Source organism: Ophidiomyces ophidiicola (genome assembly GCF_022830035.1).
Source record: "Ophidiomyces ophidiicola strain CBS 122913 chromosome Unknown scaffold_2, whole genome shotgun sequence".
Lineage (NCBI taxonomy): Eukaryota > Fungi > Ascomycota > Eurotiomycetes > Onygenales > Onygenaceae > Ophidiomyces > Ophidiomyces ophidiicola.
In genome coordinates, this window is record NW_026054642.1 from 835,792 (window position 1) to 854,472 (window position 18,681).

At 48.4% G+C, this 18,681-nt stretch overlaps 10 protein-coding genes across 10 annotated transcripts; 6 read left to right on the plus strand and 4 right to left on the minus strand.

The window, feature by feature from the left end:
- Nucleotides 1-109: 109 nt before the first annotated feature.
- RPS1 (ribosomal 40S subunit protein S1B) lies at nt 110-1,225 on the plus strand (the record flags this gene model as incomplete). Its single annotated transcript, XM_049249988.1, has 5 exons — nt 110-283; nt 346-371; nt 442-940; nt 1,015-1,116; nt 1,184-1,225. The coding sequence occupies 5 exons, from the start codon at nt 110-112 to the stop codon at nt 1,223-1,225; spliced, it is 843 nt and encodes a 280-aa protein (XP_049111148.1).
- A 539-nt stretch (nt 1,226-1,764) lies between these two features.
- Nucleotides 1,765-2,356, minus strand: LOZ57_000895 (uncharacterized protein; the record flags this gene model as incomplete). Its single annotated transcript, XM_049249989.1, has 2 exons — nt 1,765-2,118; nt 2,177-2,356. 2 exons carry the CDS (start codon nt 2,354-2,356, stop codon nt 1,765-1,767), a joined length of 534 nt encoding a protein of 177 aa, XP_049111149.1.
- Nucleotides 2,357-3,369: 1,013 nt separating this feature from the next.
- LOZ57_000896 (uncharacterized protein) lies at nt 3,370-3,882 on the minus strand (the record flags this gene model as incomplete). Its single annotated transcript, XM_049249990.1, has 1 exon — nt 3,370-3,882. The coding sequence occupies one exon, from the start codon at nt 3,880-3,882 to the stop codon at nt 3,370-3,372; it is 513 nt and encodes a 170-aa protein (XP_049111150.1).
- Nucleotides 3,883-4,866: 984 nt separating this feature from the next.
- On the plus strand, nt 4,867-5,286 carry LOZ57_000897 (uncharacterized protein; the record flags this gene model as incomplete). Its single annotated transcript, XM_049249991.1, has 2 exons — nt 4,867-5,154; nt 5,239-5,286. The coding sequence occupies 2 exons, from the start codon at nt 4,867-4,869 to the stop codon at nt 5,284-5,286; spliced, it is 336 nt and encodes a 111-aa protein (XP_049111151.1).
- A 425-nt stretch (nt 5,287-5,711) lies between these two features.
- Nucleotides 5,712-7,068, minus strand: LOZ57_000898 (uncharacterized protein; the record flags this gene model as incomplete). Its single annotated transcript, XM_049249992.1, has 3 exons — nt 5,712-6,800; nt 6,847-6,957; nt 7,060-7,068. The coding sequence occupies 3 exons, from the start codon at nt 7,066-7,068 to the stop codon at nt 5,712-5,714; spliced, it is 1,209 nt and encodes a 402-aa protein (XP_049111152.1).
- A 66-nt stretch (nt 7,069-7,134) lies between these two features.
- Nucleotides 7,135-7,643, plus strand: LOZ57_000899 (uncharacterized protein; the record flags this gene model as incomplete). Its single annotated transcript, XM_049249993.1, has 4 exons — nt 7,135-7,176; nt 7,227-7,435; nt 7,494-7,543; nt 7,615-7,643. The coding sequence occupies 4 exons, from the start codon at nt 7,135-7,137 to the stop codon at nt 7,641-7,643; spliced, it is 330 nt and encodes a 109-aa protein (XP_049111153.1).
- Nucleotides 7,644-8,046: 403 nt separating this feature from the next.
- On the plus strand, nt 8,047-9,833 carry LOZ57_000900 (uncharacterized protein; the record flags this gene model as incomplete). Its single annotated transcript, XM_049249994.1, has 2 exons — nt 8,047-8,118; nt 8,172-9,833. The coding sequence occupies 2 exons, from the start codon at nt 8,047-8,049 to the stop codon at nt 9,831-9,833; spliced, it is 1,734 nt and encodes a 577-aa protein (XP_049111154.1).
- Nucleotides 9,834-10,844: 1,011 nt separating this feature from the next.
- Nucleotides 10,845-12,152, plus strand: LOZ57_000901 (uncharacterized protein; the record flags this gene model as incomplete). Its single annotated transcript, XM_049249995.1, has 1 exon — nt 10,845-12,152. One exon carries the CDS (start codon nt 10,845-10,847, stop codon nt 12,150-12,152), a length of 1,308 nt encoding a protein of 435 aa, XP_049111155.1.
- A 1,618-nt stretch (nt 12,153-13,770) lies between these two features.
- LOZ57_000902 (uncharacterized protein) lies at nt 13,771-14,686 on the minus strand (the record flags this gene model as incomplete). The annotated part of the gene is made up of 5 exons (XM_049249996.1): nt 13,771-14,116; nt 14,167-14,248; nt 14,314-14,369; nt 14,427-14,495; nt 14,586-14,686. 5 exons carry the CDS (start codon nt 14,684-14,686, stop codon nt 13,771-13,773), a joined length of 654 nt encoding a protein of 217 aa, XP_049111156.1.
- A 1,479-nt stretch (nt 14,687-16,165) lies between these two features.
- On the plus strand, nt 16,166-17,201 carry ERD2 (endoplasmic reticulum retention protein; the record flags this gene model as incomplete). The annotated part of the gene is made up of 4 exons (XM_049249997.1): nt 16,166-16,343; nt 16,416-16,768; nt 16,840-17,090; nt 17,165-17,201. The coding sequence occupies 4 exons, from the start codon at nt 16,166-16,168 to the stop codon at nt 17,199-17,201; spliced, it is 819 nt and encodes a 272-aa protein (XP_049111157.1).
- Nucleotides 17,202-18,681: the final 1,480 nt, after the last annotated feature.

The following is an 18,681-nucleotide window of genomic DNA, read 5'->3' on the forward strand; positions in this document are numbered from 1 at the left end:
GAGCCGAACCCTCGCCAACAGCAATTCAACACCTCGACTGCCCTATCTACGCCCAACGGATGCGATAATTTGTCTGTCTTTCACGGCAAGATAGACCCGAATCGCAAATATGGCTGTTGGAAAGTACGCAAACTCCCCAATCGCCCCTACGCCGGTATCTCGACTCCCATACGTTTGTGAGATATTAACGGGTTATAGGAACAAGCGTCTATCGAAGGGCAAGAAGGGTCTTAAGAAGAGGGCTCAGGATCCCTTCTCCAGAAAGGATGAATACTCGGTCAAGGTACATATGCGATTGAAAATCTAACGAACAAATTTTATACATGATCTGACCTTTGAATTTAGGCCCCTTCCACCTTCGCGGTCCGAGAGTATGGCGATAACCCTTTCCGCAACGTTCGCAATCCAATCAGGAACATGACTGACGAGAATCTTTTACAGCGTTGGAAAGACAATCGTAAACCGAACCACCGGTCTCAAGAATGCCAACGACTCCCTAAAGGGCCGTATCTTCGAGGTCTCCCTCGCCGATTTGCAGAACGACCAGGCCCACTCATTCCGCAAAATCAAGCTACGAGTCGATGAAGTCCAGGGAAAGAACTGCTTGACCAACTTCCACGGCATGGATTTCACATCGGATAAGCTCCGGTCTCTCGTCCGCAAGTGGCAGTCCCTGATCGAGGCCAATGTTACCGTCAAGACCACCGATGACTACCTCGTCCGTCTCTTCGCCATTGCTTTCACCAAGCGACGATCTTTCCAGGTCAAGAAGACCACCTATGCCCGTTCCTCCCAGATCCGCGCCATCCGCAAGAAGATGACTGAGATTATCCAACGCGAGGCTTCCACCCGTACCCTCACCCAGCTTACGAAGCTTGTTCCTGAGGTTATTGGCCGCGAAATTGAGAAGGCTACCCGGGGCATCTACCCTCTCCAAAATGTCAGTGGAAAATGCCATACTATGATTTGAGATGGTTTGGTCTGGGAATATATGGCTGATTGGTCTATGTTCAGGTTCACATCCGCAAGGTCAAGTTGTTGAAACAACCTAAATTTGACCTCGGTGCTCTTTTGGCTCTCCACGGTGAATCCAGCACTGATGACAAGGGCCAGAAGGTATGTTTTTCACCCACCATTAAGACCACTTCTAGAAAGTGTTTGAGATTTACTGACTGCAATCCAGGTCGAGCGGGAATTTAAGGAGCAGGTGTTGGAGAGCGTCTAATTTAACGATGGGTCTGATGAGATAAGGTCTTCCTCTGTCTGTATGGTCTGGGTTTCTCAAATGGCCTCGTTTTAAGTACGGAATGATATTCTAAATGAAAAAGGCGCTGTCGTCCTTGTTTGGTTCTTATATCTCGAACAGTCCTGCGCTTCTTGCCAGAACAGAATATTTGGCACAAGCCTTGTATTTTTCTCAACGGAAAGTATTCAAGTTGTGAAGATCAGGTAGCGTGCTATGGTAAATTTCGTGAAGAGGCTCAATGCCGAAGTATTTTTTAAAATTGATCCAATGTACAGTTTTAAGTTCACTTCCAGATGGTCGTTCGCCATCTACACTACTTAATCACACAGCGCAACATAAAGACCTTCTACTGAAAACCCCCATCTATCGAACGAATGCAACCTGTAATCGTATGCCACAAGGGCTCATCATTAGTACAAACGGGTCAGCCCCCGGTTGTCTTGTCACGCTCTGCGCCTAAGTATCGACGGATGCGTCTACGAGAAAGACTTGAAGAACTTGACAACAGCTATGTAACTTTAGTCCTCATATACCAATATGTTGGGTGTAAAGCTGGGTAAGATACCATTTTTAAATGCCTCTGGATTTTCAGAAATCACCCAGTGACCAGCATTAATATCCTCCAGTTCAAACGCGGGGAAAAACGCCCTTATTACGTCAAGTGAGGAATCTTTCACATAATGGCTTTGCGTTCCTCGGACGAAAAGCGCAGGGCCCTCGAATCTAGGGCCATTTTCACCAGGAGTGAATGGGAAATCCGCCAGGCCTTCTAACTTGTCGGATAGGATATCAAGGGGAATACGGAATTTCAGGCCGTTATTTTCTTTCGATCGAACGAGGTTTGTCAGGAGAAATTGGCGAATGGGTAAGGACTGCGAGAGGAGTTGTTGCTTAGTACCTTCTTTGCTTGTTAGAGATGGCCCAACATACGTTTTCATAGTTTTGCAAGATATCATCTGCCTCTTTTTGTTTGGTCAATTGCGCCTCGTCAATTTGCTTCATCGCTTGAATATATTTTGCAAAATCCCTGCTCAACGGCGCTCGAACCGGGGCATTATCAACAGACACCACTCCGCCAACTAGACTAGGATTGCGCAGGGCGAGGGTCATGGCCGTCTTCGCGCCCCTGTTGTTGTGTTAATATAACAGGTATCACTCTATCAGAAGGTTTGAGGACTTGCATTGAGTGACCGATTAATACAGGCCTTTCCAAGTCATTCTCGTGTATGAATTGCTCCACATCATCTGCCATAGCGCAATAGCTGTGTTGGGGGTTGTGTGGTGAATCGCCATGGTTTCGAAGGTCCTAACAGCATCTTCATGGTAAGGCCAGTTTTCCGGGGTCTAGGGGTTCAGAATGGGAGACAGTCTCACGATGGTATAGACATCGGTCTTCAAGCTGCCCGCAAGTGCCCTACAAAACATCCTTCAATTAGCAATCTTTATTGTTTCCTCCAACGACTCTAGAGGATAGGTTGCAGGCTTCTCCTTACTTACTCATTCCCCGATTATTCTGCTTGGAGCCAAATAGGCCATGCATAAAAATAATTGGGTTCGATCTGAGGCCGGCGGTTGATCCATCTGGAGACGCCCTGCCAGGCCACAGCTGATGTGCCAATTGACTGGCTGAATTTTCTTGCGAGGATGAAAATGCGCGGTGAACCTGAAAGGAGAATACGCGATATGAACGAAGCGCTGAGGACTTCATTGTTGCAGATAGCTTTGGTGGCATGTGGTTGTAGGAGCTTGGCGAAGGGAAGCTGGGATTTTTCATAAATACGCCTTTGCAGGAAGCTTCTCAGAATACAACATGATCAACGCTTGCGTTATTGAACAGAATGAGCTCTCTCCTACATATTTTCCCTTCAAATTGACGCGAGATTTGCATTTGAGCTTGTAGTGAACTTACATAGGATACAGATCTAACTACAATGGCAAACCCAAAAATGGCTATTCTGCCCGGTTTCGAACATGAATTAAAATTATAAGAACCCTGTTGTGAATGTGAACAAAGAAAGTAAAATGAATAAATAAATAAATAAGGGGAAATTGGTAACTTGAGAAAGTCGAAAACTGATCGCTCAATATTATAGCCGCAAAAGAACAGCCCTCCGCCTCCGTCCCTACACAAAAATCATACCAGCAAAAGCGGAGAAAAATAGAGTGAATAAAACCCCGATCGCAGGCTTAGACATGGGCTGGTGGGGTACAAATGTATCAGCAGCACCGCTGGATGTCGCAGCGCCTCTGGTCTGGGTGGCGGATGGCTTGTTCTTGTCACGATTGTCGTCGCGGGAACTCGTAGACGTCGGGCTGGCGGAGGCAGTGGCATTCAGTTGCTTGTTGCAAAAGACGTCACCGTCCTTAAAGCCGCCTCCGATAAGGCAGTTGACCAGGTCACCAACGGACTGGCCAGAGGCAAGGCAGTACATGCCGCAGCCCTTGTCGTAGGACACAACTGGTGATTTGCAGCATTTTTCCATCGAGTCTTTCTTCGCAGTGCCGAGGACAGCGCAGGCAGCGTCCTGAGTAGGGATATCGTATGTAGTCGCGCCGCATGCCGTGGGGGCCGCTGACGGTGCGGCAGAAGTGCTTGACACGGAAGAAACGACGGTATTGGTCTGGATGCTGGCCATGATGAAGGAGAGAAAGACTGGTGATGTGAGGTCAATCAACGATAATAGAGCGAGTGAAATTTATATCAACAAGAAGAACGGGTACCCAAAGGGCAGCGAGTGAAGAGAAGCAGAGGAGCGAGAGAAACAAGTGAAGAAAGAATGAACGAAGCGCGTCGAGCCAGCGAAGATGAGGCTCTACCCAATCAGGCTTGGATGACGTCTTGTGTTTCAGCCTCCGCGGGTGTGATCCGGTTGTTTAGCCGAACAGGTCTTAACCTCCATCGAAGGCGACACCATACCAGATCTTTAAGCTACGGGCTGCCCCTGGAAGCAACGTTGTTCTTCAGCAATAAGCTTCCTATGTACCTTATATTGCATGGTTACAGCACGGCCGTTGTGGCGTGCGTTTAGGTTCACCGTTGACCTAGACAGAATGCATCATGATATCCCGTTTGAGGCCGGTACCAACCATCTACTCCGCCGCTGGATTGCGTCCTCGTTCCTGCTCAAGCTGGCCCGGCGGGCACCTCTTTCCTTTGGGATTAAACCATGGCGGTGGTCGCTCTCGACAGCGGCTTCCCACCTTGCCTGGCCCTGCGGCCCTGCTCAAGCCTCCTGAGATTTCTTTCCTTCCACCCGCTCGTCCCTACTCAATCTGCGTTGTTGATACATAAACAACGGTTTCTGTTCTCGAATCTCTTCCTTTTCCCCCTTTCTCTTCTGCAACAGATCTTACGTTACATCCCAATCGTGACCACTTTCTTCCGAACGGCTATCGATTTTTACTGCCTTCATCATACCCAGCAGCAAAGATACTAGTATTCCAGATTAAAACTTCTCACTTGCTTTAACTTCGGTCTCAGTTATCTAAATATGCGCTTTCTTCCACTTCTTGTCTCTGTCCTTACTCCGCTTGTTGCGGCTCTTCAAGTCACTCACCCCAACGAACGATCCCAGGTCGTGGCTGGAGATGATTTGAAAGCGACATGGACCTTTTCCGATATGGACCCACCGAGATTGAGCTTGTATCTCGTCAACTTCGTCGAGTACCCGCCAACCTACATCCCATTGGCTATCGATGTTAGAACCCGCAGAGCTCAATTCAACGTTCATCTTCCGTGTGACACACTCCCCGCCGCGGGCTACCAGATCAATGCTGTTAATGGCACCAATGTTTACGTGATCTACGCCCAGAGTGAGCACTTCAAGATCTCCCCAAATATGAAGAAAGAAGATTGCTTTCACGACGATATAATTATGCCGACTCCCACCAGCACAGTATTTGTGACGGTAGGTCCAACAATCCTTCACTAAGATTCCTCGTCAAGAATCAACCCATATCATTACAATTGTGTATGCTGATCGAGCCTTCAGGTTGCCCCTACAGCTAGCCCGACGCCAGCCCCTACTCGTACCCCATAGAATCCTGGGAATAGTCGGCGGCCTGAATTTGTGATTGATGGCATTCGTATCCTTCACGCCTTGAACTCAACTATGTTGCCACAATATTAAAGGGTTAAATGGTGGCTGGCGAGGGGTGTTCGTACTATATGGCTGCCTTTCGAGATGCAAAGACTGACGTTCTGAGGCATCTACCACGTATGTACTGTGCATACATAATTATTATTACAGGTGCAGCCATTACTGCTTGCACGACTTGATCCGGCTAGATACGAATCAAAAACTATAGCTTTTTAGATCATAACTCTTCTTAAATCATCAATCCCAGAATAATTTCCAGTTCCATGAATTATTGGCGGGAAGTAAGGTCTTATTATCAGCAGCCCTGTTCAATTGCTAAGTGGGATGTAAACAACCGCAGGCTTATATCGTAGCAAGAAGGTCGGTCATTCTGTAGCACCAGCTTTTTCCCTTTCCGCTTTGACCTTTTCATCAAAAGATGTTTTCGCTGCATGGATTTCATCAATGAGCGGGTGGTTATCCAGTGCTTGCTTTGCAGCTGAATTTCCAGCTGCTCCCTTATTGAGGCCTGTACCAGATCCCAGATGCTGATCTTGCCATCCCCAACCTGTCAAATAAACACCTATAAAAAATGTCTGGATCCCCTTCTCTCGACTAATAGGGGGACTTTCATTGATATAACGGAGTTTAATCCCCTTTCCCATTACTTTTTTGGCCAGGAATTCTTTGTAATGAGATGCCTGATCTTCCGGCTGAACTTTCAGAAGAATCGGGGTCCAAAGACGCGTCAGCCAATTCTCAACAAAATCAAAGCCATTAATAGGCTCCGATAAAACTACAGCTGCAACATATGCTTCAAAAACGTCGCCTTTAACTTTTACCCAGCGTTTGGGCTGCTGACGAATCTCCGGCGCTATATTGACACGTTTATCAAATCCGAACTGCTCCGAGAACTGGGCTAGGGTTTCGTTTTTGACAAGGAGTTCGCGAATCTGGGACATGCGACCAGCTGGTAAGTTCTGGAAGCTGTCCCAGATCAGTCTTGTGGCGATGATTTCGATGTACGCATCCCCAAGAATCTCCAGGCGGTCATAGCTATCGTGGGTTCCAGGGGGAGTTGGGGCGGACTTGGTAACGCCTTGGTGGGTAAACACCGCCTTTTCGAGGGCTTTATTTTTTATTGGCGGTGCTTCAAGTGGCCGTATCTCCTGAGCCGTTTCTTTGGCCTTGTGAAATTGGTCCGGCAGTAGTCCCGAACGTGCAAAGGCTCTTGCAAGTTCTGCTGCGGCACTGATGATTTCTACACCGCTGCTCGCGCCTATGTGCTCCCTGATGGACTCAGGGCTCGAGGAGATTTCTTGTGTCAGTTGCTGGAGCTGGCTTAAACGAGATGCAATAGTCTCATTTCTTGACACACCACTTTCTACTTTCGAAGTGGATAGCGTGCAGTCTGCTGAGGCGACTGTATCTGGTTGAAGATGCCCATTATCATTGGGTGATTGATGGCGGTGTTTCTGACGAAGTTAGATTTATACTTGGAAGGGGACATATAGAAGTTACCTTGCGCTTTTTACTTTTGTTTGGTTTTGAGGGCTCCCTTTCAGCTACAACGTCTGATTTCCTTTTCATCCTAATATTCTGGAGGACCCCAATTCCAGGATGTTCTCCAGGCTATCCTTCACAGGTTATATAATTTAACGATCCAATAAGCTGTTAGATAAGCTGAGTTATAGACAAACTTTCTTACACGTGACCGATAATCTTGGCGGAGACGGTCGACATGAGGGTTGATTCTTGAATCTGAAGAAAGTGCCAAATTTGATAGACACGAACGGCATACCCATAATCATGGCGCTCGTCCCTCGGTCACGGATACTCTCCTTGATGAAGGTATGGCATTACATCACTATTTCTAGTATCAGAACTAACCAACCTTCAAGGCCCAATGTCGCATCTTTGACCACACCTACAACCCCGAAGGCATTCGGCTTGGAAACAAAGTTCTCCGCCAGCGATTACGAGGATCAGTTCTCGCATCCTACTACCCCCGAAATACTGTAACCACTCGCGATTTACAAGACGCCTTTACTCCGTTTGGCCTGTACACTTGGAATGAAGACCAGGAGGACCGTCTAGCTTCTATTAGAGCGTATGCTCCCTTGAACAATGCCAGAAACAAGAACAATTTTGCTGATTACTGGATGTAGGAAAATCGCTCGTAGGAAGGGGACACCAAAGAAGAAGCGCACTGCTGCAGGTGAGATATCATCCTTTCGCTCTGCGTGCCCTCCTGGTTGAATAATACTTCTAACTTTCGCCTTTCTATAGAATCCAAGAATAGTAAAAAGAAGAAATAGCGAATTTTCACTCGTGTGTTGTATTGGAAGGCAATAATATGGCGTTGTGAAAAAAGGTTCTCCTTGGGTTTAAATTTTCAAGTAGCAGAAATGTATTACTATTTTACAATATGGCTATAACCAGACACAGTACTCTGTAGACTAGATTGTATCGCCATCAAAATTCTTAATTTGAATTTATTGCTGATCTATTCTGAGGACCGGGGCTCATATATTGATCACGTGGTTAATCATTTGGACGCGCGCAAAACATCCAAAAGCTTTGCGCCACACGTATCTTTACTATACGCCAATGCAATCCGGAGTTTCTGTCTATTCTTTTGGGGAAGCAGCCGCTCCTACTCCTTATCAAAGACGCAAATCTGCAAATTCTTCTTTCTAGGGTTTGAATTCGACTGTTAGTATGGCTACAGCAGCTGCGAAACCCAGTAAAAACCAACTGCGGCGAGCAAAGAAGAAGGCCAAGAAAGCCGAAGTACGTTCATATCCTTTTTCATTTACCTAAAACTAATGTCTACGGTTTCTCAGGCTGAACCACAGAGCAATGGAACGCCGTCAGCGACCGTCACGCCTTCAGAGCCGGATGTCCCCCAGTCTCAGCCTAAACCGGCAGATACGGCTCACAACAATGATGGGGATGGGGATGGAGAAGCAGATTACTCCTCGACCGAATTTGCGCCTCAATTAGATGAGAAGGACCCGTTATATGAGATGTTCAAAAATGTGATGGGAAGGTTTGAGCAAGTTGAAGTTGAAGAAGCTTTACTGAAGGTTTCCGATAAGCCCGAAATATATTTTGAGGATGATGATATTCCGGATGAGGATGAAGAAAGCGCTGCACCTAAAATTTCTAAAAAGAAAAGGAAGGAGATGAATAAGTTATCAGTTGCGGAGCTGAAAGCTATGGTTAAGAAACCCGAGACGATCGATTGGACGGACGCCTCAGCATCAGATCCGAGGCTTCTTGTCCATATCAAAGAGTATAGGAACGTAGTACCTGTTCCTAGTCACTGGTCTCTGAAACGGGAATACCTGTCATCGAAAAGAGGTATAGAAAAATCTCCGTTCCAGCTACCCAAGTTCATCCAGGAGACTGGAATCGCGGAAATGCGCGATGCTGTTTTGGAGAAACAAGACCAACAGTCTCTCAAACAAAAGCAGCGTGAACGCGTGCAGCCCAAGATGGGAAAACTCGATATCGACTATCAAAAGTTATACGAAGCCTTTTTTAGATTTCAGACGAAGCCGGAATTGACTCGTTACGGAGAGGTATACTACGAAGGTAAAGAATACGAAACTAACCTCCGCCATCTACGACCAGGTGAGCTCAGTGATGAGCTGAAAGAAGCGCTGAATATTCCTCCTGGCGCACCTCCGCCATGGCTCATCAATCAACAGCGCTACGGGCCTCCTCCATCGTATCCTGCCCTTAAAATTCCCGGCCTCAACGCGCCACCTCCGCCAGGTGCTATGTGGGGTTACCATCCTGGCGGGTATGGCAAGCCTCCTGTGGATGAGCATAATCGCCCTCTTTATGGCGGTGATATTTTTGGTGTTTTGCAAACACAGCAGAATGTTCAGCAAGGGGAGCCCGTAGAGAAAGATTTATGGGGTGAGCTACAACCTCCAGAGGAAGAATCCGAGGAAGAGGAGGAAGATGAGGAAGAAGAGGAGGGTGACGAGGATGTTGCCGCTGGATTACAAACCCCAAGCGGACTGGAAACACCTAGCGGCATGGTATCTGCCATGCCGTCTGAATTTGGAGCTGCTGAAAGTATTGCAGGGGAGTTTGATCTCCGAAAACATAATCGTGGGACGGAAACCGAAGAAACCACGCATCCGAGGTCGGCTTACCAAGTCATCCCTGAAAGGCAGGCTCAGGTTCAGGGCTTTTTCGGTGGCGATCGAGTGTATGATATCAAAGCGGGAGAGTCCAATATTCCGCTTTTGGGATCGGAGGAGCAGAATAGAAAGAGGAAGAAGCCAGGGGATGTAGACGTATCTCTCGACCCAGACGCGCTACAATCGCACGGCGGCATCAACAAGGACAACTTGAAGAGCCTCTACGAAACGCAGAAGCAACAAGAGGCCAACCCCGACTGGTCATTCCAGGAGGATTTAAGTGATATGATTGCGAATGAAAGCCGGAAAAGATTAAAAAAAGATGAGGAGAGGCGGTCCAAAAGATAACAGAACATGTACCAAGACTGGCATTGTGTGTGCTGTAATTTTAATGGTGATCAAGGTGGCGTTCTGGCGTCAGCGTTAGTGGACCTGTTAGTTACGTTGTAAAATGGCAACATTCCAAATTCCCATTGTCATGGATACCACATTCCAGGCAGTCTCTTGCTGAGACTCCTATTCACACCTCCCGCACTCTTATATCGGTTGTTGTGTTTATCCGATCCCCTTTGGGCCTAGCGTGTCCGCGTGCAGCTCCAGCAAAACCAAAAATCGCCAAAACGCCGTGAGAAGACCAAATGAAGACGCCTAACAGCAAGACAATCACTGCAGCCTTGAAATCAGTTTGTCTGACACATCGTGCACGCTGGGAAGATGCTGATTCTTCCAAGCAACAGCATCTGCAATAACTAAACCTATTCTGCTGCTTGAGCAATCTGGGTGTCCTTCATTATTTTCTGCCCTAATAAAGTGATTTCGGCCCGCGCGACCAGGCTGATATTTGTCAAGCTGTGAAAAGACGCGTTGGAAGTCTGGTATTTTGTTCAAAATGGACCGTGATCGCTATGACAGAAGGTTAGTATCTAGATCTACCCCTGTGTTGCTTGCGTGAACATGTTGTTCTGTCTTTGCCTGCAAGCAGTTGCTGATGAGTATGTTTGGCTCAGGTATGATGACGGCCGGCGAGGAGGAGAAAGCTACCGTCCAGCAGATCGCGCCCCTCGCCATACCTCACGTCCCGATATTCGTTTTGGCCGGTCTCCCGTGCGGAATCGTTCGCCCCCCGCCTTAAGGCCCACCGCAGATACCTGGGCGCCTTCCGACCGCGTCAGGCCCCGAAGCCGGTCTCCCAATACATTCAGACGCCGCTCCAGAAGTCCTCCATTTCGAGGAGGAGATAGACCATCGGAGTATGGTGCGCGACCGCGATCGCCACCCCCAAGACGGTTTTCACCACGTCGAGAGAATGGAAGAAGCCCACCAAGACTTCCCAGGCGTTCGCGGTCTCCGGCAGCTCCAATGGCACTGCGAAATCCTGCTTTCCCTCGCAATGGAAGTCCCGGTCTGAAACGCACTCGTGAAATGTCCCCAGCTGGCCACATTCCTCGATCTCCAAAAAGAGAACGTATCACCAATTCTCCTCCAAGAAACAGATATGAAAGACCTCGCTCTCCCCATTCTCGAATGGAGGAATCACCCTACATTCGGCCCCGAAGCCCTGGTAGACGCGAACTATGGAAGGAGCCTTACGGTGGGAGGGTGTGGCGTCGCCGTTCTCCTTCTCCCCCAACGCGCTCTGGAGCAAATTCTGGCCCTGCTTCGTCATCTACGTCGCGTCGCTCGTCCCCACCGCCTCGTATGGATAGGAGAGGGTACGGTGGTCCTCCGATGCAGGCTCCTATGTACTCAAACAGACCCCAGTCATCCATGCCATTGTCCTCGCGAACACCACCACATTCCAACAGGTTCATTCCCCGGCAAACCGAGCCACCAAGCATTCAATCCAGTCGACCGGTCTCCCCACCGAGAGGTCCGAAAAGCTCTTTTGCCAATGCCTCCTCAATCCGTGCCAGTGAAATATCTCCAGCAGAAAGTCCAAATGCAGATCGAGATTTTAGCCAGAGAGGCAGGCCTCGATCGCGTGGTACCCCCGCTCACAATTTCGAGAACGATACCGACTTCTCTAGACAAAACTATTCTCAATCCGCAAGCTCAAACAGAGCGCAAGGCGAGTCCCCTCCTCCTGGTCCCACTGCTCCAAGAAACCCCGAATTAGCTTCCCGTGGCGGCCATGCGGCCCTCCTTTCCGCGCCAACACGACCAAAAGGCGGCTCAGGCCAAAGCCCATATTTCAATCGGGAATCAGGCCCTCGGGAATCCATTCGGGGCAGTATGCACCGTCGTCCCGGCGGTCATGGACCTCCATACCATCACCAATACGGAGGCCGCGGAGGCCCGCCATCCGGCGCTTCAGGCTATGAATCCCATCGGCCCGCCTTCCGACATGGAAGCAGTTCATCTACCACGTACCCAAGAACGCAACGCTTTACAAACCATCTTTCAGGTTTGCCTAATATTGTCCCTGGCGGAAAGCTCCTTCCATCCAGCCTTGATCCCGCCTATGAAAAGCGAATTGCGCAGCTAGAGGCGGACAAAGAGCGACTCTTGGAACAAATTGCCGAGAAACAAAAGGCCAAGCGCACTTCTTTGAGAGAGTGGGATAAACTTGCAAGAGACGGTTCTACAGGGGCCTTGAGAAGCGAGCTAGCCGATGGCCAGTTACAACGCATGGCGGAGGGGGATGATATCAGTGGTGCAGCTTTCTGAAGAGGGTTTTCGGTGTGTCTTAAGCTTCTTGGGGAATTGGTGGCTTTCTGCTATTTCAGTTCTTTTCAATAATAATAATTTGGGGGTGTCCTAATGAGTCTTACCAGGCATTTTTCTATTATCTTTACCCACATGGAGTTCTGGCTTCAGGACGTTTATTTTAAGAATACCAAAAATTGACTGTATGTATGATACGCATGAGTGCTACGTTCTTTTGCTTTTTAATTGTGGCAATAACATTGTTTAATATTTTATGGTCAATTTTCTTTCACACATGTTCTCCAGCTATCCCCAGTCATTTCTTTCAAGCTGGTAGAAGCCAATACTCCGCATGTCCTTCCACTTCAGTGAGTATCGAACCATTGCCAGGTGCCGCACCCACACCAAAGGTCTAAATAAGTGGACTGCAAAGAGATGTCCATCATCTTTCAGGTCTAAACCACGACAGACTATCCACCCGACTTCCATGTTTTAGAGGCTCAAAAACCATCCTTGCTCGTCGCTGGCGGATCCGGCGCCAAAATAAATACCAGGCAAACACCAAGACTGCAGCAATGAACGCTACTGGAACAGTAATCGGGATGGTGCTGGTTTTACTAAGCCGGGAATTGGGGGTGGCGATGGAGTTGGGAATTTCTGAAGCGATTGTTTGGGTTGTCGACGCAGGAGTCTGAACAGAAGTCGATGCTGGAGTTGATATAGGAGTCGCCCGTGTAGAGGCTGTTGCCGTTGCTGACTTAGAAGGCGAGGCGTTCGTTGAAGGAGAAGCAGAGCTGGGAGGCGACTTGCGCGTGGAAGAAGTCTCGCTGGTTACATCTGTGATGGGAAAGACTGCCGGGTCGGACGATGACTTGGAAACTCGGGTTGTCTCTTTTGGCACGGGGGCATGCGGTGCAACCCCAAAGGATGCTGTGAGTGATATATCCTCCTTTGACTGAGGCACGTATCTTTCTGCCAGCAGTAGGGTGTCCGGGCTGTCCATCTCTCAACAATAAACTGCCTTAGACACACACTGCTCAGCTATCAGTGAAAACTCTTGCTTTGAGATAGTTGAAAGAAGCATGCCTAGGGATTGCTGGAGTTTGCGGAAAGTTGAAAGCACATCATTTTTGTGAATGAAATGCCCTTTTCAGTGAGTTTAAAGAGATGGGATTCACCACTTGGAGGGCTCAAAGCACTCAAAGAAGTGCTATTTGCAGGAGTCATTCACAGTCCTTGACCAGATCTTGAAATCTATGTCTACAGGAAGTAGCAATTTAGCAGGCACAAGACAGGGGTGGATCCTGGGTCAAGCCTGGCAGTTTTTGAAGATATGCAGGGTAATTTTAGCATGTTATTTTGTTAATTCATATCTCCTATATCTGAAGTAATACCATTCTGAGAAGTGGTGAGATAACATCTTCAAGCTAATACTACTCGTATGTTGTTTACTGGCTGGCACGACACACCAGCAGATACCCTCCAGATAGTATATATATTCTGTAAAAGAAGCACGGTTTTTCTGGTAACGGGAAAAGGTATTCCCACCAATGTAGCAGACTGTAAATTTAACAGATTAATTTAATAACTATACGGGATTTCTGTTCTAACATTAGAAAGAAATCTTCTAGTCTGCAACTCAGTCAATCCTGGGACTCGGAATTGTAGGCGGCTTATTGTTCTTTTTAATCCAGTCAACATAATAACCAACTCGAGTGTATACTCCAGGGAAGCCAGCAAGAGCACATTCGTAACCCCAGAAAACAATTCCAATCAGCTCCTTTGTGATCTCATCATAAAGAGAATTGCCACTATCTCCAGCACATGCGTCCTTACCTTCCTCTCCAGCGCAAATCATTTGCTCTACGACACTAGCATTACGCTTTTGGTAGTTCTTGTTGCAGACGCTTCTCTTAACAATAGGAACCGTCACACGGCGCAGATTCACGACTAATTCGGAAGGCGAGTTGACGCTAGTACGACCCCTAGTCTAGGAATGAGTATTTTACTATGGAGGGTTTGGAATAGAGCATACCAGCCTGCAGCCACTGCTTTGGATCCCGGAATGGCATCTGATCCCGGCTTAGGAAGTTTGGCGTAGCGGATAGTAGCACTTTCTTTGATCTCATCGGCCAAATACAGGATTGCGATATCATTGGTGTAATTAAAAGGGTCATCGTACCCGGGGTAAAGTCAGTAACTTGACACCTTAGAAACAATTCCACTTTCATTCCATTTCTAGAAACAAGTGAGTAGGCAGCTGTTATATTTAGGTGTCTGAGTCGGATAACTTACAAGAGACCCTGCACGAAGTGTGAAATCTTTAGAAGCATTCCAAGCACAATGCCCAGCAGTAAGAGCCAGCTTAGGGCCAATCAGAGTAGCACCACAAGATTTCAGACCACTCTCAGCAAGAGCAACGGTTGAAGGCAGCTCGCCTAGCTTTGCCTCAACCCCGCCACAATTCTTGATTGGCCTTCGAGAAAGGAGAGCCCTGCTGCCATTGAGGCAGCTGGCATGACCAGGGCAATTGTAAAAGCAAGTAGAGGAGTCATTTTGCGAGATTGATGCTAATAAGTGCAAATGTAGGGAACGGAGAACCAAATCCCTGGGAGCGTACGTTGTTTATATGCTCTCTGCTCCAGCATATTGTAACATAGCACACAGGCCGTTGACGATCTGATATTGGCAAAAGCCGCTTGGTAATATTTCATGGGATGACGCGTACGGCTGAGAAGCGGTATTTCCTGCTATAACGGACTTGTAATGGTCAGCGAGAAAGATACAAAGCCCTTCCAAAATGTCACATGCTCCATGTTTTGCTCGCAAGTTCGTTCTAAACGGATCTGCCTTGCCAACTTGGACTTCAGTTTGAGAACGGGATATACTAGGGATTTGGGATGACTTGTGAAGATATGCATGGGATACAAGGACTCCAAACGTTGGTTTCAGCTCCCAATTCAGGTCGAAACTTCCACATGGTAGCCAAGAACTCACTTAGAACAGTATGTTGACATTGGGTAATCCTTCACACAGTATGAATGAGGCTGTTGAGTGAACTCCTCCATTGTTTGGGGGATCGACAGCTGTGGGTCCGTACAAGGCTTGGGTATCATAGAGCAATAGCAACAGTCGGTAAGTCCCTGCCGGGCGGGAAGGAGGTCTCCCCTCTAAGTCGGCTGAGCTTGAATGCATCAAGTGATATTGAAAAGCGCTTATCATGGCCATGAAAAGGGAGGCTAGCCAATAATAGAAGTCGGACCCGAGGAAGTGATGGGTAGAAGGATCCAGATGCAGGTTATTTGATTCAAGATACCTAGTTAGCGGCGGGGGTTTTGTTCTTTGGCACAGCTGAGTCTTGTCCGGGGGGTAATCAACACAGCCAAAGGGTAAGCATCCTTAGGGACTTGCGATCTAAGGTACAGAGTGCCCATATGTTGTTTACTATATATCTATGGGTGGTTAGCTGGCCATAAAGATGACTTTTCCTATCGTAGTGTTGCCTTGGGTCACATCAAAATCCCGTCCATAAGATTGAGATGCCCGGACTTCGCTGCTCAGAGTCTGATGTCTGCAGAATGTTGACGACGGAGACTGGAGTGGTCTGTAGTTTCGTTTCGTCTGTCAGAGGATTAGGAGTCACTTAGTCATCCTCCGCAATCGCGTCCCACGTGACCGTTATCGATTGGCGCAGCTTTGACGCCAAACAAGCAACTTTAATGAGGCTTCGTGTCAACAACATCCAAAAAACATCAATGTGCCATCAAACCCGCCGACTCGTCGTCAACCAGCTCAATTGCACCCCGCGCATCGTTTCTTGAAGCTGCATCGTCGTTCCATGGCGGCTTTTGCGCCCGATTTGGACCATTCTTGCTAAAAACCCAAGCTGCACGGATTTCTTCGATCGCAACAAAAACAAACCACAAGTCAAACCATACGGAACATAAACATTTCCCACGAATTGCTTGCCAGGGGGGGCCAGAGTTTAACGTTTCACTGAGTTTATCCACTTGTTGGAAATACTACCGGGCAAGATGAATATCTTCCGATTATTAGGTGCGGGCGAAAAGCTGTCCTCCGGTCTTGTTTGGCCGCCCCCCCCCCTGTTTCCTCGGAGAATTGCGAAGCTAACGGATTCCTCCGCCGCCGACAGCCGATCTATCCCATCTGGTCTCGATCTTTATCTTACTGCAGAAGATGAAGTCGTCCAGCGTACGTCATGCCCTTCCATCTCGCCCGCTGCATTGTGCCGCCTCCCTAACAATCATGGTTTACTTTTTAGAGCTGTTCGGGTTTATCGTTTAAATCGCAAGCTCTATATTTCCTTGTCTACGTCACTCGATACCTTGGTACGTGCATTCGTGGATGCTACTTACAAGCCGCCAAGTGTGCCAGAGCTGACGAAGAATTGCGGCTTTGAAAACTATTCAGACATCTTCTGGACCTTTACGCTTTCTGCATACAATACCATTTTCAAAATACTTTTCATCGCTTCCTCCGCGTATACGATCTACCTTATGATTAATGAATACCGACCCACCCAAGACCCCAATCTCGATACGTTCAAAGTACAATATCTTCTTGGCGCTAGCGCCCTCCTAGCAATGCTCTTCCCGTACGCATACACACCCGCCGAGGTACGCGTCTCGTTTTCAAATCCAAAAAACTCTTTTTATGAGTCCCCCCAAATCTCATTAAACCCGCATAGATTCTATGGACATTCTCGATCTGGCTCGAATCCGTGGCCATTCTGCCGCAACTCTTCATGCTGCAGCGCACGGGAGAGGCCGAGACCATCACGACACACTACCTCTTCGCCCTGGGCCTGTACCGCGCGCTGTATATTCCGAACTGGATCTACCGGTACTTCACCGAGGGCCGTGCGGACCCGATTGCCATTATCGCCGGCGTGATCCAAACCGTTCTGTATTCGGATTTCTTCTGGATTTACTATACCAAGTTAGTTTTTGTTTCTTTTTATCTGGTTTTTTGAGGGACGCTGGTTGCTAACGTTTTGGGCGTTTGCGTGGCAGGGTTATGAAGGGAAAGAAATTCTCTTTACCCGTGTAAAATTAGAGCCAGCGTGCTCAACTGGGGAAGCGGGGGGTTTTGGTGTCCAGGGCAGGTATTGGGTTCTCCTGGTACATTTTTTTTTCTCGCCAAAATGTTTTTTTTACGGAACCGGAACGGAACAAACACCAGAAGCTTTTATTCATCCCCCTTTTTTTGTGTTTCTTCTTGTCCTGGCAACCAAATAGACATATGCGGGACAAAAAAAGGAAAATACTAATCATCACGTTTATATCGTTGCTTGTCATGCTTTCCAAAGCTGCCGTAAGCAAACAGGCCAGCGTCCCCCCCGGCCCCCTGACCCCTGTGTTCTCCCACACTTCTTTTTTCCTCCCCTGAAGAATCTGGCTGTCCTTACCCCCCTCCTCGCCCCCCCTTTTTTTTTTCGGCCCTTGGATGGGACGGGGGGAGAACAAGGAGGGAGGGGGATTAAACCCAGTCCGCCCAACCTACTTCATTTTTCTATATGTCTTACTAGAACAAACCTCCTTCCAAACCGTCCTACCCCCCCACGCAAATAATGTACCACTACTACAGAAGTATGAACAAAATGCCATTAAAAACAAAAACAAAAAGCTTCTTTTCTCTTCCACGACCTTGCAGGAGAGCCGAAGGAAGGAGAGAGTATCATTTCTCTTTCTTTTTTTTTTTTTTTGTTGCTCGTGCGTTCGGAATCTCAAATATACATACGGAGTACAGAACTACATAACCTATACAACTACTCCGTACTTGCCCCTCCCCCTCCCCCTCCCCCGCGCGCGCGAGCGTGGGGTCGGGCCGGCCCCTTGTTCAGGCGCTTCGGGCCGGCCCCTTGTTCAGGCGCTTGGGGCCTCTTCCGATCTCCATAAGACTCACCAGTTAACTTACCGGGGCCGATTTCTTTTTTTTTTTTCGACCGGGGAATAAATCTCATATCCCCCCTCCCTGGGGGAGGGGGACGGTTGGACCGCGCCAAAAGAGGGGGCCCGGGCGGCCCCACGGGGGGGGGGGCAGGTTTTGAATACCCGTCCCGTTGCCGCAGGTAAGGATTTCACTGTTTGCTTGCTTGGTAGTTAACTAACTAGGTGCAGGAATTTTTTTGGGGGGACCAGTTGTGTTTGGAATTTCTTTGTCCGCACCACCCTGGGACTTTCGGGGCCTCGGAGCGCGAGAGGAAAAGGAACAGCTCGTGTGGAGCATGGTGGTGGATAGTTTCTTATGTACTCCGTACAGAACTAACTACGCTAAAAAGACACAGACCAGGCCCCCCGGCCCAGTTGGTTTTGAAGTCTTCCAGACCGTTCTGGAAAAAAATCACCCCACCCAGTACTGCTGGGGGTATATAAGTACGGACGGAGTATGAAAAAGCGCGAGAGATTGAAAACTCTCCCCCACTGAAGGCGGGGAGATGATAAAGCAAGCAAGTGGGGGGGGGGGGGGGGGGGGGGGGGAGGGGGGGGGGGGGGGGCCGGGGGGGGGGGGGGGTTTGGGGGTTTTTTTT